This window comes from Sebastes fasciatus, chromosome 3 (genome assembly GCF_043250625.1).
Source record: "Sebastes fasciatus isolate fSebFas1 chromosome 3, fSebFas1.pri, whole genome shotgun sequence".
In the NCBI taxonomy this organism is placed as follows: Eukaryota; Metazoa; Chordata; class Actinopteri; order Perciformes; family Sebastidae; genus Sebastes; species Sebastes fasciatus.
The window spans coordinates 40,910,785-40,928,415 of record NC_133797.1 but is presented as its reverse complement, the minus strand read 5'-3'; the positions used below and the strand labels follow the sequence as shown (position 1 = coordinate 40,928,415).

The 17,631-nt window shown below is 43.7% G+C and overlaps 2 protein-coding genes across 20 annotated transcripts in view; one reads left to right on the top strand and one right to left on the bottom strand.

The window, feature by feature from the left end:
- Positions 1–17,631, bottom strand: part of nacc1b (nucleus accumbens associated 1, BEN and BTB (POZ) domain containing b) — a 303,884-nt gene that overhangs the window by 19,982 nt on the left and 266,271 nt on the right. The gene's annotated exons all lie outside the window — the stretch shown is intronic.
- Positions 1–17,631, top strand: part of cacna1ab (calcium channel, voltage-dependent, P/Q type, alpha 1A subunit, b) — a 257,077-nt gene that overhangs the window by 72,054 nt on the left and 167,392 nt on the right. For 18 of the 19 annotated variants that reach the window (XM_074631184.1, XM_074631174.1, XM_074631170.1 and 15 more), the window contains exon 3: positions 6,118–6,438. In XM_074631184.1, the coding sequence (XP_074487285.1) occupies positions 6,118–6,438 (321 nt within the window). Of the gene's footprint in view, positions 1–3,040; positions 3,303–6,117; positions 6,439–17,631 lie in introns of those variants that run through there. The other variant, XM_074631181.1, reaches the window with a different exon arrangement.

Genomic DNA, 17,631 nt, shown 5'->3' with positions numbered 1-17,631 from the left:
CCACCACCTCCTCCACCCCACCATCTCTCCACCACCACCACCCACCTCTTCCCGACACTCGTTTTCACTCTCTCTCTCTCTCTCTCTCTCTCTCTCTCTCTCTCTCTCTCTCTCTCTCTCTCTCTCTCTCTCTCTCTCTCTCTCTCTCTCTCTCTCTCTCTCTCTCTCTCTCTCTCTCTCTCTCTCTCTCTCTCTCTCTCTCCCTCTCTCTCTCTCTCCCGTGCTGTCAGCGGGAACAGGCTTTTATCGTGCCTCTTAGTAGCCGCTAGTCTACGGGAATCAGATGACGAGCAAATCCAGTGATGCACACACGTTGTGACGTTGAAAAGGCGTCTAGTAAATAATAGCACAGCTCTGAGACCACGACAGCGGGTGGGTTAGACTCAGAGTGTGTGTGTGTGTGTGTGTGTGTGTGTGTGTGTGTGTGTGTGTGTGTGTGTGTGTGTGACCTCAGGGTAACAGGAGAGATAAATTACTCATACTGCTAAAGGCAACTCATCTCCCATCTTCAGAAGACGGATCTAGTGGGATGTATTTCAACCACTTTATTTATGGCCAAGATCTATATGAACTGTAAACTATAAGAAATGGAAATGAATAACTGATTTTTTGTTTACATCTTCTTTTTTATTTATCATTGTTATAGGTCTATGGTACGATGTATTAGGTATTAGGTATTAGTATTAGGGCCACATCGAGGAAAAATATAAATCTGAGATTTCGAGAATAAAGTCGTAGGTTTACGAGAAAAAAAAGTCGTAATATTATGAGAATAAAATATTATAAAGTAGTAATTTTATGTCTTATTTTCTTTTTTTCTCGTAAAGTGATGACTTTATTCTCGTAATACTACGACTTTGACGCGCTTTGAGTTCAGGCTGGTGCACGCCAAGGGTAGAGTACGAGCAGGGAGGCAGGGAGGCATCTGATTGGTTCTTTCCAAGCGGACCGCGAGGCAGTGATTGGTAGACGTTTTACAGGATTACAGCAGCTTACAGTCCTTTTTGTTGTCTGGAACGCAGCATTAGTTTAATGAGAGGAGAGAAAATAGGAATACACATAAGAGAAGAACCCATAAAACTGCTGAATGCACATCGTACCACACCAGGTTATCCCCTTTCATGAAGTTTTCCTAGACTTTGTTGACTTCTACATTGTGTGGCATACGTAGTTTTCCATCCCAGAACCCACCATATGGGCCCACTTTGAGTCTTCCACCAACTGTTTTTTTAGAACGGACCTCCAAATGATGGGTGGTTACCTGCCAAAGTAGCTGGTAGAGGAGACAAACACTTCTCAGCGTTTAACAGATGGCCGGAGGTACAGTAACTAGAACCCACCCTGATGCACAATGAAGGTGATCTCTCTTCCAAAGGCGTGCAGGTGGCGTTCAGAGCTTTAGACTCTAGTTTCAGCACTTTGGACAGCGACAGAAGGTCTTGGAAACATGTCAGTAGTCGTTTCAGGACCACGGACAGCGTCAACGTGACCAAAGATGGTGTTTTTAAAACTCAATTGTTCTGATTTTCATTATGTAACTATATAAAAATATATCTCAAAGTATTCATTTGATTCTCTGGCCACTGTGTTTTCATGGGTTTCACTACCCCCCCCCCCCCCCCCCCCCCCCACCTCTGGAGAGGTGACAGCTTGGTCGGTTTAGCCCAAGCAAACAGCTTGCTGAACTGCATCAAAGACGACTCAGATGCCGGAGCCAGACTGACAGACGGCTCGGAGGAGAAGGGAGGAATGAAGGGAGATAAAAAACAAAAAAAACCTCTTTCAAATCGTCCTCAAAATAACAGTACGTCCTCAAAAAAAACACAAACTCTCCCAACTCTCCTCCTGGCAGATGACATGTTGGTCCAACTTAGTTTATTGCCAACATCTTTATTTTCATACATTTATGAAAACCCTTTTAGAAATCCACAATAAGCTCAAAATCACCGTTTCTTTTCCTCATGTCCTCCCGAGGAAATAAAATAAATAAAGATTATTATTATTAAGGAATCCCATTCCAGGAGAATTTTATTGTTACATAACCGTCTAAACCAATCAGAGGTCAGCAACCCGCAGCTCTTCAGCTCCTCTCCAGCGGCTCCCTGTGGACTTTTAACGAAGGAAATGAATAACTGTTTTTTGTTTACATTTTTATTTTTATTTATCATTGTTGTAGGTCTATGGTACGACGGTATGACGGAGTATTAGGGCCACATTGAGGAAAAAAATAAGTCTGAGATTTTGAGAATACAGTCGTAATATTTTAAAGTAGTAATTTTACGTGTTATTTTCTTTTATTCTCGTAATATTACGACTTTATTCTGGAAATCTCAGATGTTTTTTCCCTCAATGTGGCCCTAATACTCCGTAGTACATTGTCTCTTTGGCCCTCACTGCATTAGACTTACAGTATACACTATATACTTAGACTATAAACTGTGTTACCTTCTAAATTTCCTTCGGGATCAATAAAGTATCTATCTATCTATCTATCCATCTATCTATCTATCTGTCTGTCTTTCTATCTGTCTGTCTTTCTATCTGTCTGTCTTTCTGTCTGCCTGTCTGCCTGTCTATCTATCTATCTATCTATCTATCTATCTATCTATCTATCTATCTATCTATCTATCTATCTATCTATCTATCTATCTATCTATCTATCTATCTATCCACCTTCATCACAATGATCAAATGTTTTGCGGTTCCAGACAGATTGGATTTGATTTTTTTGTTGCCTAAACTGTCTCTTTGCATAGTAAAGGTTGCTGACGTGGACTAGACTGTCAGATAGGAGATAATTAATAATCATCTGTATAAATGATGCTGATAATAAGCAGCTCTCATCTTTCTGAGAGGATCCCTGAAGTCCTCCGGAGACCTGAATTGTCCCCTGAGTCATATTTGGGGAATCAGTGTTTCACCTTCACCATCCTGTAATCCTCATTCAGTTACAGTTTCTTGTATAAGCCCCTCCCCCCCTTCCAGTCCCATCTCCTCCTCCATCCACCCTCCCCCACCTGCTCCAGGCAAAGCCTTCTGCTGGGCTTGATGGGTTTGAGTAAACAGTGAACGGGGCGAATTGGACCGAGCTGTTGGTGCTTTTGACACTTGGCGAGCATGAGAAGAAGCCGTGAGCGGCATCTCCTCGCGGGGCCTCAGTGAACCCAGCAGCGCTCTGGAGGTCTGGAGGTCTGGAGGAGAGTCTGGAGGAGAGTCTGTAGGAGAGGCCATCACTGGGGACCCACAGGCCTGCTGATCAATAAGTGAAGGAATGAAAAGTTACCAGACATAAATGATCACAGGTAAAACTGAGAGAGACAGACTAGACATGATGTTTATTATAACTATTATAATTTAAGAGTCCGTCGGGCTCAGGCGACTGTAAAAAATGGAAATGAATAACTGATTTTTTGTTTACATTTTCTTTTTTATTTATAAAATATTATGAAGTAGTAATTTTATGTCTTATTTTCTTTTTTCTTGTAAAATTATGACTTTATTCTCGTAATATTATAATTTTTTTTCTCGTTTTTTCAACCAGTTTTATAAATAAGTAAACAAAAATTTCTTGAAATGTATTGCATAAATACAGTATTGTAACGATTATTGAAAGAGCATTAGTAACTACAACAGGCTGCGTCAGCCGATTAGACTGTTGTCAGGCTATTAAATAGACGCTATAAACCCCATAGATGTGGATCAATGAGGGCCTACTACACCCACTAGTAGGTTTTATCATCCATTCACATGGTATATTACCGAAAGAAGGTATAAAAGAACACGACAGCGACCTCTAGAGACCGTAGTAATTAACCGGAGTTCGCATCCCGACAATGTTGTCTTTGTGTTCGTAGTTATTTTAACCCAACACGATGTTTTCCGCTAAACTTAAGTGTTGTTTTTTGTTGCCTAAACTTAAAGATAGGGTCGACGATGTTGGAAAGCTAGCATAATCAGAAAGTAGCATCGCCTCAGCCGATAAGACTGTTGTCAGGCTGTTAAATAGGTGCTATAAGCCCCATAGATGTGGATCAATAGGGGCCTACTACACCCACTAGTAGGTTTTATAGCAGTGATGGGTGAGGGGAAGCTGAATATCTATGTGGGTCATTACACCTTGGCATAATAACACATATTTTATAGCCCAGTTTGTCATTTATTTGGGAAGGGGTCCTTGGAAATGTTTTAAGAATCGGAAGTGTGCTTGGAGTTACAAAAGGTTGAGAATCCCTGCTCTATGGTAACAGGATGTTTATTGGATTTGCACTTTTTTCTCAAACTGAGCTGATGCAAAATGAATTTCAGTGCAACCTGAACATAAAATCTTATCGTATCGTATCGTGTCGTATCGTCGTGCGCTATGGGGAGTGGGTTGGAGTGCGTCGTGCGTCGTGCGCTGCAAGGCTTGGCCATGCACGGATCTGCGCGTCAGACTGATCAGATGCTCAGTGCGCGCGGCTGACTGATCACGCACGAGAGCTGGAGAAGCTCTCAGCTCAGCTCTCAGGTCGGGAAAATAGATAATATAGATAATATACAGCCTCCGGTACCGACCGACCGACCGACCGACTGCAGGTTGGTGCACGTCCCCCTGGGGGGTCGAGGGAGGAAAGAACAAAACAAACCCAGAGAGAGAGAGAGAGAGAAGAGACTGGCCGCCTCTCTCTGGTTCTGGAGCCTCGGAGGTGATGCTGCTGCTGCTGGGCGGTGATGGATGCTGCTGGTGCTGCTGGTGCTGATGCTGCTGGATGCTGATGCTGCACGGTGGTTTGTGCCCGGTGGAGGAGAAGACGCGAGCGCACCGCCGAGCAAGAATTGATGCTGATGCTGCTGGTGCTGATGATGCTGTGGTCTGTTTCTGCTCCTCCGGATCCGACTCGTCCGGGATTCATCTTCTTCTCCCATCCTTTGGATTATAGATGATTGTTGATTTTCTTTTTTAATTTCATCAACATTTTTTTTTTTTTTTTTAAGTGAGTGAGGCCGAATTGGGTAGATTGAAGCACACCGGTGTGTATTTTCGTCTCCAAGTAGCGCGCAATCACGCCCAAAATCAGTGAGCGACGCCTTGGTGAGGAGGAGGAGGAGGAGGAGGAAGAGGAAGAGGAGGAAGGAGGGGGGGGGGATGCCGCACCGTCCATCACCAAATATCAACACATGTCACCATGCAGGATCAGGATCGGGTTCTGGGGAAGCCCCCCTCGGTTGGTGTTTGAGTGCGTGTATAACCGTGCTCGTGGTCGTGAGAGGTGGAGATCTGCCGTGAAACACAGCAAACAGTGCGGATATATGGCACAAGAATAAATGATCTTACTCTTATCTATTCCTATTTTTATCTCACAGGATAAAAAAAAAACCTGAGGAGGAGAGAAAAAAAGAAAAGAGACGTGTGTGTGCAGATCGTGTGAAGATGCTCTAGAGGCTGGTTGAGATGAGAGGAGGGAAAAGACGCAGTCTGCAGCTCCAGTAGCCTTCTGACTTAGTGGAGATGATTGTTAATATGTCTGTAAACGCACAGCTATGCATCCTCATCGCATGATGCACTGTTGAAATGCAACAAACCGGCTCGGTTCACTCCTGGAGAGATTTTTCACGACCAAAAAAAGCAGATAAAAGCAGGATGCTTTGTTGCTCTTCGACGCAGATGCTCTGACAAGATAAAACATTTCTGACAGTTTTTCATTCAATTTTTTTGTGTGAACTGATTTGCCAGGAATTGCATAAAACCATCGCTCTTATTTCCCATTCATATTCCAAACACACGACCAGAGACACCGTGCACTCTCCATCCCTCTCTCTCTCTCCATCCCTCTCTCTCTCTCCATCCCTCTCTCTCTCCTCTTCTCTCCTCCCACCTCTCTCTCTCCACACACAAATGGAGGTATCTTCTCGGTGCTGAAGATCTGTGAAGGAGACACACACAGACAGATAGACAGAAGGAGACAGAGACAGAGACAGAAGCGACTCCTCCATCCTCCATCTCCATCATTGTGCATGTTGTGTGTGTTGGATGGGAGTCTGATGGTCTGATGGTCTGATGGGGTGGTGGCATGTGGACCTGTCACTCTGAGGTTCCCCCCAGGCTCCTTCCTAACCTCTGGCGTTTGGTGTCTGCAGAATGGCGCGTTTTGGAGACGAGCTACCCAACAGATATGGAGGAGGAGGCGGAGGTGGAGGAGGAGGAGGAGGAGGTGGTGGTGGCGGTGGTGGCGGGGGTGCCGGAGGACCAGGGGGGCCCGGCCGTGGAGGCAGCAGGCAAGGGGGGCCCCCCGGAGGGCAGAGGATGTACAAGCAGTCGATGGCCCAGAGAGCCCGGACCATGGCCCTGTACAACCCCATACCCGTCCGGCAGAGCTGCCTAACGGTCAACCGCTCCCTCTTCCTCTTCAGCGAAGACAACTTCGTGAGGAAGTACGCCAAAAAGATCACCGAATGGCCATATCCTTTCACCAGCAGCAGGCTTTCAGGCTGCCAAGGTACTGGGGATGTGTGTGTGTGTGTGTGTGTGTGTGTGTGTGTGTGTGTGTGTGTGTGTGTGTGTGTGTGTGTGTGTGTGTGTGTGTGTGTGTGTGTGCGTGCGTGCGTGTGCGTGCGTGTGTGTGTGAGGTGTGGCCTAGTGGTGTGTGGACTGGTTTGGTGTTGGATCAACCAACATCTACCTGCAGGATGAAAGTTGTGCTGGTTTGCATATGGTTATTTTTTATTTTTTGCAGTGTTGTGTTTTGCAATGTTACATGATGTGTGTGTGTGTTTTAAAGGTGTGTGCGTGCGTGTGTGTGTGTGTGTGTGTGTGTGTGTGTGTGTGTGTGTGGCCTAGTGGTGTGTGGACTGGTTTGGTGTTGGATTAACCAACATCTACCTGCAGGGTGAAAGTTGTGCTGGTTTGCAGTGTGTCATTGTGTTTTTATTTTAATTTTTTGCAATGTTACATGATGTGTGTGTTTTAAAGGTGTGTGTGTGTGAGGTGTTGATTGACACATGACTTCACTCTCACTTCTGTGTGTGTGTGTGTGTGTGTGTGTGTGTCTGGCCCTGCTGGCCTCAGGCTCCCCTGATGGAGCCGCCGCCATTGATGGAATGAGAGGTGATGTTGGGGAGGATGGCGGTTGTCATGACACCAGCAATCAGTTGATGATGCTGCTGCTGCTGGTGATTAAGATGCATCTTGAATACAGCATTTAGCTCGAACCTGTTAGTGACCCGCGTGTGTGTGTGTGTGTGTGTGTGTGTGTGTGTGTGTGTGTGTGTGTGTGTGTGTGTGTGTGTGTGTGTGTGTGTGTGTGTTGGGGGCTCTAGTTGTAGTCAGAGCTGAGTGCTGATGTCAGCATTATGAAGGCTTAAGCACCATGCAACCAGCAGCAGGGAGAGGAAATGACTCTCTCGCTCTAATTACCACTGACCATATATGGGCGGCCGTGTGCTCGTCCCTACAGGACAGCAGTGGGGAAAAAGCTGTAATTGTCAGGACGGGTCAGTCTGCTGGTAGAACCGGGGATACTGACCTAAAGTCGGGTTCTTCTTGGTTAGATGAAGAAGAAAAAAACGGCTAAATCCAACGTTATGTGTGTTTTTAGGTTCATTTTGCTGCTTGGTGATGCTGTTTTAGTACTTTTGGGGCATTTATTAGATAAAAAAGAGACCTGAACCAGGGGGGCGTTATTACAATTACACAATTAGCATCTCAGACCTGAATAACACCAGATGGCTTTTAGATTCAGGCTGTTACTGTAACTGGTCATATGTAGAATCAGAATCAGATTTATTAAGGAATTTGTCTCCGGTTTTATGCATCTCTCTCTCAAGGTAACTCACACAGAATAGAAATAACAGCTAGGAGCAAGAATGACCAACGATCAAATAAGAATGCAATAATAAAATACAATAAAATGTCTATATAATGGTCACATAGGGGTGTAACGGTATGTTTTTACAACGATACGATGCGTATCACTTTCCATGGTTCCGATGTGAATCAAGGACGATATTTGGCTCATCTAGCGATACGATACGTTACGATTCAATGACTTGAAATCGATACTGTAACTTGTTTTTTGGGCCAAACATTCAGTCAGTGTGAAATAAATATCTGATACCGGACAGAGCAGGTCAGGATTCCTCAAAGTCTTTCTTGTAAGGGAATCAGGGATAAATTAATTATGGAAGTAAACAAGTTAACACAACGATTAATGGCAAATACATACAGCTTTTATTAGAAAATAATAAAAAGTGTAACTTCAGGACCTGCTGATTCAGTTCTCAAGATACAAAGCACAAAATATACTAAACCAACTTCTCTTCAGGTTAAATGAACAGTAGTTTAACCTGCTGCTTCTGTCCTCATGTTCAATACAAACAGTAGAGCAATAATATTGGCGTCTCAGTGGGTGCGTGGAAAGATTGGTCGTGTTGCCGTTTTATTTTATCTGCATATTCTGCAAACAGCCAGCGATTAATCCAGGACATCAAATGTTTCCACACGCTGGACCTCAAACAGAAAATCTCTCTGTCGTCTGGCTCTTCTTCGCCATCAGCCTACTTCGTTTTGTAGATTGGCGCATGTCGAAGACGTCACACACAGGGAGAGTGAACCGGAGTAGCGTTTAACATTTCGTTACTAATACAAATGCTATAAAATAAATCCATGTAACGTTTGTCGTCCTTAAATACAAGGTGCAAATCCTTAGTATTGACGCAATCGAGTATTTACCTTGCAAATCCATTTTAGATCGATATACGTCCCCCGTGAAGGACAACTTGCTGAGTACATGCACAAAAATGTGCATTAAAGACTGAATTATAATCTATAACAATAATAGTAACATTTAAACACATGGCTGGATTAGCTCGCTATAGAGGGCCGCGAGGTGAATGTAGTTCCCTGTGCGTTCATCCTGTCACGTTCAAGTACAGCACACACAGTCAGAGTACACATTAACTCTGACTGTGAAACATGATTATTTTCATTATTGATGAGTCTACCGATGATTTTCTCATTTAATTGATTAATTGTTTTTCAAAGTCTGAGTGTCGTTTACAAGGAAACACAAAGTATAAGAAATAAGTACAAGAAAATAGATAGGAGACAGATAATAGATAAAGAAAGGGGCAGTTGAATGTGTGATTTTAATGGATGGTGTGTATATTCCTGAATAAATGTGCAATTAAATCAAATAGCTAGAAACCAAGCGGAGCCTCTAGAGGTCTGAGGAACAGAGACGGCTGCTCACTTTGTTGGTAATCCAACAAAACCAGAAGACACGTTGTGTTTTAAGAAAGTAACACTTCACTACTGATTTCATTATCGCCTTCTCTACCTGTGTAACAGCTTTACATCGGTTCTCTGGTGGGGGTTTGCCAGGCATTATGGGAAATGTAGGCAATCCCCCCCGCCAAAGTTGACATAGAGATAGATGAGTGAGTGTTATCAATTAACAAAATATGTAATTTCACAGAATGATGATGCGTTTTTGGTCTTTACTTAAACCACCAAGCAGTTGTTGGGTGAGAGAGGGTGACGGAGGGTGAGAGGGGGTGAGAGAGGGTGATGGAGGGTGAAGGAGGGTGAGGTGACTCCCTGTGGGTCTTTTAAGGTGATGTTACAGTACGACAAAGCTCATGAGAGTCCCTAATTCAGCACGGGGTGATCAACCAGTTCAACCACATTAATTGAAAATGAGCTTTTATACAGATTCAGCTCGAGACTGCTTCACAATTACAGGAATAAAAGATGTAAAATACATAAAGAACAGGGAAAACTGTTATACAGCTAAACATTTTTAAAAAGGTAAAAGAGTCCAAATGTTGGAGGAATAAGACGAGCTTCAGTGGTATTTACTGAGACGGTACAAAGAGACGTCAGCAGATCTCAGGTGGTCTGATGCTGTTCATCAGTAGGTGTTGAGCTATTTAACACTTTAAATGATGTGAGAGTCGGTGTGTCTGTGTGAGAGAGTGTGCATGTGTGGTAATGTAGTTTTGTTTTAATTAACAGCGTTAACACAGCGTTTAAAACTGCTTCAAACTGCTTCAAACTGTTTAAACTGAGACCATAATCTGGGAGAAAATACAGTATGTTTAGTGCGTGCAGTTTAGTTCAGGCTGGTCTCGTACACCGTTAGGGACGCACCGATCCCACAGAGATACCTGGTCTTTGGATATCAGCCGATTCCTAACTAAAACAAAATGTGACCAATTAATATATGTGGATATAAATGTATCTAATTGTGCTTTATTATTAAAATAATAAATCAAACTCCAGCCACTTGGTTAAAAAATCTTATCAGGGTGTTTGAATGTAAAACCTTTTTAATGTAGCAACTAATTGCTCAAAACTTGAGGATACGTTGTTTAGTTGTATGGGAACGTGATTGTGTAGGAGCAGGCTGTTCTCATACACCATCCGTACCTATACCTATGAATATACGGTAATATGTATATATATATGATGAAGTTTAAAGAGTGGCGAGCGCCACGTAGGGAGGAGGTTGGGGTGGATGGGTGGGTCCAAAAACACCAGACTTTCACCAGGAGACCGGCGTTCGGGTCCCGTTTGAAACCAGATGTCAACGTTGATTTATTTGTCACATAACATAACTCAAGTTACGTCACTTCCGGTGTTATTTTAGCCCAAACCATGAGCTTTAACCTAAACCTAACTAAGTAGTTTTTGTCACGTAACTTCCGTAACTAAGTGGTTTCCTTTCCTAAACCTAACAAAGTTGTTTCCTGTGAAGACGGAAGTTTATTTTGAAAAGATTGGAGCGGAAATAGACGTTGGACATTCGTAGGAAAACACATGAAAAATGAGGAATAACGTTTTGTAAGCTATCATACGAACTGTTGTACGAGGATACGTTGTTAATTTGGGAATGTTATTTTGGGTTGTACTGAAATCCCGCTCCAGAAACGGTAACAAAATCCATTTAATGTCAACATCAGATCTTTATTCATTTGATTCATAAATGAATAAAAGAGTATGCATAGATCATATGCATGCTCAGTATATATAATAGCTTATATATATATATAGAGGAAGTTAACACGGACAGATTTAGATCTCCTGTTTCAGGGGGAACAGTTCAGTTAACAAACACAAAGTCATTTTATTCTAAAATGTGATATAAGATATCACATGATGTCCCCCGTCAAACACGTTTTGAGACCAGAGTCTGTTTGACAAAGAGGCTTTAGAGGAGGAGAGGACCTGCTGTGTTCTGGCAGAGAGCCTTCATAAAGGTTCTTCAACTTTCTGCAGAAATAAAAACATTGTTAGGAAATCCATCAGCGCACAAAAATAGCTGACTTTGTTCTCTCTCTCTTTGTGTGCATGTTGGTAGGAAGGTGCTTTTGTTTTTACCTCAGAATCATGAGTCAGTGTTGAGGAAACGCTCATAGCTGATGAGAGTTAGTCGTGTTTAATGTGTGAATCAGAGCGGGGGTCTCAGGTTGGAGTTGATTGATTCATATATTTTTGTTAAACCCAACTAAACCCTGTATGATGAACTTATAAATGATAGCCGGCCTGTTATTGGAACATAAAGTATAAATCAGTGTAGTGCGAACGTATAGCAAAGTGTGAAAGTGCAAAATGAAATAACACGTGGTTAAGGTTTGGGAAAGAACGCGGTTCAGGTTAAATGTTTCTCCTGCTTTAGTCAGCTTTTTCAGTATGTAACCAGCCTTAACCTCAACCAATGGTTTAGATTTGCATAAACATCTGTACGTTGACAACGTGGCTGTAACGATTAGTCGACTAATCGATTAGTTGATGGACAGAAAAATAAAATAAAATGCAGCTTTCAGCCTCTCAAATATAAAGATTTCCTCCTTCTCTCTGTTTTATATCATATTAAACTGAATATCTTCGGGTTTTGGACAAAACAAGACATTTAAAGACACCTTGGACTTTGAGAAATGGACATTTCTCACCATTTTCTGACATTTTATAGACCAAACGATCAATCAATTTATTCATCTCCATCTTCTCCATCTTCACCATCTTCACCATCTTCTCCATCTTCTCCATCTTCACCATTCTCCATCTTCTCCATCTTCACCATTCTCCATCTTCTCCATCTTCACCATCTTCACCATCTTCTCCATCTTCACCATCTTCACCATCTTCTCCATCTTCTCCATCTTCACCGTCTTCTCCATATTCTCCATTCTCCATCTTCTCCATCTTCTCCATCTTCTCCATCTTCTCCATCTTCACCATCTTCTCCATCTTCACCATCTTCACCGTCTTCTCCATCATCACCATTCTCCATCTTCACCATCTTCACCATCTTCTCCATCTTCTCCATCTTCACCATCTTCTCCATCTTCTCCATCTTCACCGTCTTCTCCATATTCTCCATTCTCCATCTTCTCCATCTTCTCCATCTTCTCCATCTTCTCCATCTTCACCATCTTCTCCATCTTCACCATCTTCACCGTCTTCTCCATCATCACCATTCTCCATCTTCACCATCTTCACCATCTTCACCATCTTCACCGTCTTCTCCATATTCTCCATCTTCACCTTTCTCCATCTTAACCATTCGCCATCTTCTCCATCTTCTCCATCTTCACCATCTTCACAATCTTCTCCATCTTCACCTGGTCAAACTAAACTTCTAGTGAACACCCTGGTGAAGATTCAGGATGGAAGCAGCCTCAGAAACAGAATCTCTGTGTGTGTTTTTACTCAATATGAGTTTTCAGTTTTAAAGAACGTCCACTTCCTGCTCTGAAAGTGAACCGAGCGTATCCAGCATGCCGCCATCTGCACAGAGTCAGGCTGCGTTGGCTGGCAGCCGCTGTGGCTTCTTCCACCAGAGACCCAGAGGACTTCATTATACCTCCTCCTCCCTCGGCCGCCACTTCCTCATCCCCCGTTCCCTCTCTCTCTCTCTCTCTCTCTACACTCCTTTCATCTCTTCCTCTTCCACTGCAACTCTGCTTTAAATGTCCTGTCCTCCATCTTCTCTCTCTTCTTCTTACCCGTTGTGTCTTTACTCTTCTGTCTCTCTCAGTTTAACTCAGAGAAGTTGTTGATCATAGAGAGGTGTGCAAAATGAAGATTTGTCTCAATACAGTGAGACAAATTAAAGGAAAAAATAAAACAAATCTCTGTCTGTCTCTCTCTCTCTCTCTCTCTCTCTCTCTCTGTCTCTCTCTCTCTCTCTGTCTGTCTCTCTCTCTCTCTCTCTCTCTCTCTCTCTGTCTCTCTCTCTCTCTCTGTCTGTCTCTCTCTCTCTCTCTCTCTCTCTGTCTCTCTCTCTCTCTCTGTCTCTGTCTCTCTCTCTCTCTCTCTCTCTCTCTCTCTCTCTCTCTCTCTCTGTCTCTCTCTCTCTCTCTCTCTCTCTCTCTCTGTCTCTGTCTCTCTCTCTCTCTCTGTCTCTCTCTCTCTCTCTCTCTGTCTCTGTCTCTCTCTCTCTCTCTGTCTCTGTCTCTCTCTCTCTCTGACCATCTGTGCTGTCCGTTGGTTGTCTGTGTGGGTTTCACACCTCCCCGGTTGGGTTCTGGCGATGCTGCCTGGTATCATGTGAGAGAAAGACGAGTGGAGAGAAGAGATTAAAGACAGACCCCCTCTGGGATAATCAGAAGGAAGAATGTCACCTTGTCTTTTGCCTTTTTACACCAAAATAAGCGTGTATATGTGTTTTTTTTAAACATGGGAAAACCCGCTAAAATTAGGCGATAGACTCCTTTCCCTTTGCGAGTATGCCGTGCCGTGATTGTGGAGCTTTTCAACTCCAAAAAGTCAGATAATCACAGGTTCCTGTTAATTTATATTGGACATCTGTGTTGTGATATTTAAACAAACTATCCGTCAACAAGGAAATAAAAGCCCCTCGTCTACAGACCGGTCTCTAGAGAGCTCCAGCTCATAGCGGTCTGAGAGCGTGACCGCCCGGCTGGCGAGGTAGCGACCCCAGCAGGCGCTAGCTAGCTGCCACGGCAGTTTGTGGAGCTTCTAAACTCTGAAAACGTCTAATATCGTAAAACTGTCAATATTCAAAATCTATGCTGTTGATTTCAAAAACTAAAAAAATGTTCAAAAGTGAATTTAGTGATGAAATAGATACGAAAAATGTAAAAAAAAACTAGCTGTTTTTGGCTGTTGTTGTTGTTGTACCCGTAGCCTGTAACGGTCCAACGCTTTGCATTGTGGGATACAGTAGGCGAGGTAGACTGGTCCGATGCAGACTGGAGATTCTTTCCAAATCAGTACGACCAGAAAAGGGAGATGAAAATTAGCGTGTCCGTCCAGCTGTCGTGTTTCCATCACTGCAGATCGGAGCTGGAGCCTGCTGTGACTACTGTGCGTTACTTGGTGACATCACCACGTAACGGAATGAAAAGGCGGGACTTCAAGCGAGGCAGTTCAGGAACAGAGTTTCTGTGGGGGACAGTAACCCCCTTTGGGCTGGACTTTGGGCTAACTTTGTAGACCTTTTACAGGCAGCCAAAAAACTATATAACACACTAAAGGATTAAAAGCATAATAGGTCCTCTTTAATCCAGTAGAAAATCCTCACATATGATAAGCGATAAGGTGTGTGAGGTTTACAGCAGATGTTGTGTTACTATGAAAGAATGATGAAGATGAGTTCCAGCGAATCAGACACAGATACATAGAGATAGACTGGTTGCCATGGAAACATGTATGTGGCTGTTGAAATCATTTGATTCAACACTTATGCATGCGTAAACAAACATATAAATGATGCATCATGGACACACACACACACACACACACACACACACACACACACACACACTGGTGACGGATCAGCTGGTGGCTTCATCCGTCTGGCGTGGAACGAGCAGATCCGTTCAGATCAGTCACGGCTGACAGAGGCTCTGATAGCTGAGTGTGTGTGAGTGTGTGTGTGTGTGTGTGTGTGTGTGTGTGTGTGTGTGTGTGTGTGTGGAGGTGGGGGCAGGTGATACTGTAACACCTGTTCAGCAGGATCACTTACCTCAGGGGGCTTGACTGCATCTCACACACACACACACACACACACACACACACACACACACACACACACACACACACACACACTCACGCACACACACACAGTCAATGCATCCCAGTGGTTGGCAGAAAAAGCACCATTTGGGACGTTCACGCTCCGGTGTGCAATCTCTCTCTCTCTCTCTCTCTCTCTCTCTCTCTCTCTCTTTTCCCATAATACAATCTGGTGACACAACGGCACGTTTCATACTGCTGATGCCATGATATGACATCAGCACTGTACAGTAAAAAGAAACACTAGTACATTTTAGGGATGAGTTATGATTTGCGATTTTTCAAATAGTCGTTATGTTATAAAAAATCCAATAGTTTATGCGACTATTCGTCCCATCTTAAAACATATATATTTCCCTTCTATTAACCGTTGCAGGCGCTGCCTGGTAGTAACGTTACTACCGGTAAAACCTGTGTGGCACGTTCAGTTTGGCTCTTTTCTGTCAGCGCAGGGGTGTGTGTGTGTGTGTGTGTGTGTGTGTGTGTGTGCCTCTCAAACCCCTCTGAAGGAGGGAGGAGAGTTGGGTCCCCTGGAGGCGCACGGCGGGCGGCCGGGGCGAGGCCCGCTGGACTGAAGGGAGGCACGGTAGAACCAGAACCAGGACTGTGTTGGGCAGACTTTCAGACCCTGCTGCAGTAAACTGAGAGGTTTTCTAAAGGGACTCTAGTGAAACAGTACCGCCAACATTTCAAAACACAAAGTTTCTCTTAGTAACTTTAAAATTTAAAATTGCACTGAATTTGGTGACACAAGATCTTGTTCAGGATTCAAAGCACAAACGGTAGATAAACATCCATCCGTCCGTCCGTACGTGGAAAGGCAGATATATGGTCGTTTCCCTCCTGGATACAACATCCTGACGGACAGACGAGCACCATAGTAATGGTTGTTTTGACAGAACTCTTCTCCAGATACGTGATCCTCACAGTCAATTCCCTCAGTGTGTGAGTGTGTGTGTGTGTTTGTCTGGATCTCACTGTGGTGAAATGTGATGCCCTGCTGTCCTCCCCTCAACTCAGTGTGTGTGAGCTGCCACCGCTCCGTGTGTGTCTGTGTGATGTCTGTAAATGCAAGTGTGTGTGTTTGAAGAGGTCAGGACGAGGCTTGACTTTCTGATCAGGACGGAACCATTTTAATTGCAGTTATTTTGACTGATATTGCGATATTAGAGGGAATGACCATTTTAAGGCTGAGACTGAGGTTACATCCACACACATCGTTTTAAAATGCATAACTTTTGCTATGTTTATGCCTAGCGTCCACACTACTCTGGCTTTTACCAGTCCCTAAAACGGAGGTGTTTGAAAACGCTGCTGACCCCGTTTTAGTTTTGCGTTTCAGTCTGGACGGACAGAAACGGAGAACTTTGAAAACGATTACGAAGACGCCCGAAGCCCCCAGGAAGAGCGCCCGTCGTCGATCCCAACTTTCGTAGTGGCCAAACGGCGGTACTGCAACGTCCGTGTCCATCACATGATGCTACTCGGCCCAAAAAGACTGTTTCCCATAGACTTACATTGGAAAAGAGACGTCTGTTACTCAGAGGATAATTTATTTTGAGGTGATTCAACTCCCCAGTATGATCACTCTAATAGCCCTTATTTAAAAAATTATGTTTTTAAAGTCCATGAGACGCCCACGTCCACTTCCTGATTGGGTCTTATATCAGTCACGACGTGTCGTTCCCCTGATTCGTCATCCCATGAACCTTTTCCGGAAGAAAACAAACGACATCAGCCTCGACCACCAGCGGTTCATTTCAACATGGATATCGAGTTACAAGCGTTGCTGAGCTTGTTGTCTCTGCTAGCAGCTGTTGTGCAGTTAGATTCTGCATTTTATGATGTTTCTACTGCCGACATGCGCAGGAGAGAAGATATTATTCAAGCGTTAAGCGTCAATTCCTGTTTCCTGTTTACACCGGCACGTGCATGCCCAGTATACGTCAATGCTCATGTGATGTGCGTTTTCAGGCAAGATTCCTTCAGGAACGTCCCTCAAACGCTCGTCTGGATGGAGAGAGTGTTAGTGTGGATGTAGCCTGAAGTTGAATTGACTTGTGGAGGTTTGTTTCTCCTCAGAATACTCACCACTCTGTTGGTGCTTGTAAACTCGTAATTGTAGATCGTGGTGATGTTTCTCTCTAACAAACAACAAATGTAGACAACCATCTTGCGAAGACAACAGCCACATTTCATTTTGGCCTTTTAGTCAAGTAATTCAAAGAATTAATTTCTGTTTGGCTACAGCTGATATATTTTGCCCTCGGCGAAGTGAAGTCATTTTAACCGGTCAGCGTTGGCTAGAAATGACATAACAGAAAAGATGGAGGAGAGATAAAAGACATCTGTTAGCTGTTGGAGATTTGATCAGACCCAGAAACAGAACTGGTGACCAGAGATGAGAAGAAATACAGAGTCAAAAGATACTGAAGAAGAAGACAGAGATAGCGGAGGAGGATATAATAAAAGCAGCAAGTGTGTAATACACCCGTCTTCCCACTGGAAGAAAGCAGTGTCACGTTTTCAAACTTCGATCCATGTATGGTGGGAGGGTCCAACAAACACAGGACTTTTAACTCTGAGACTTGTGTTCGAGACCGCTGTTTTGT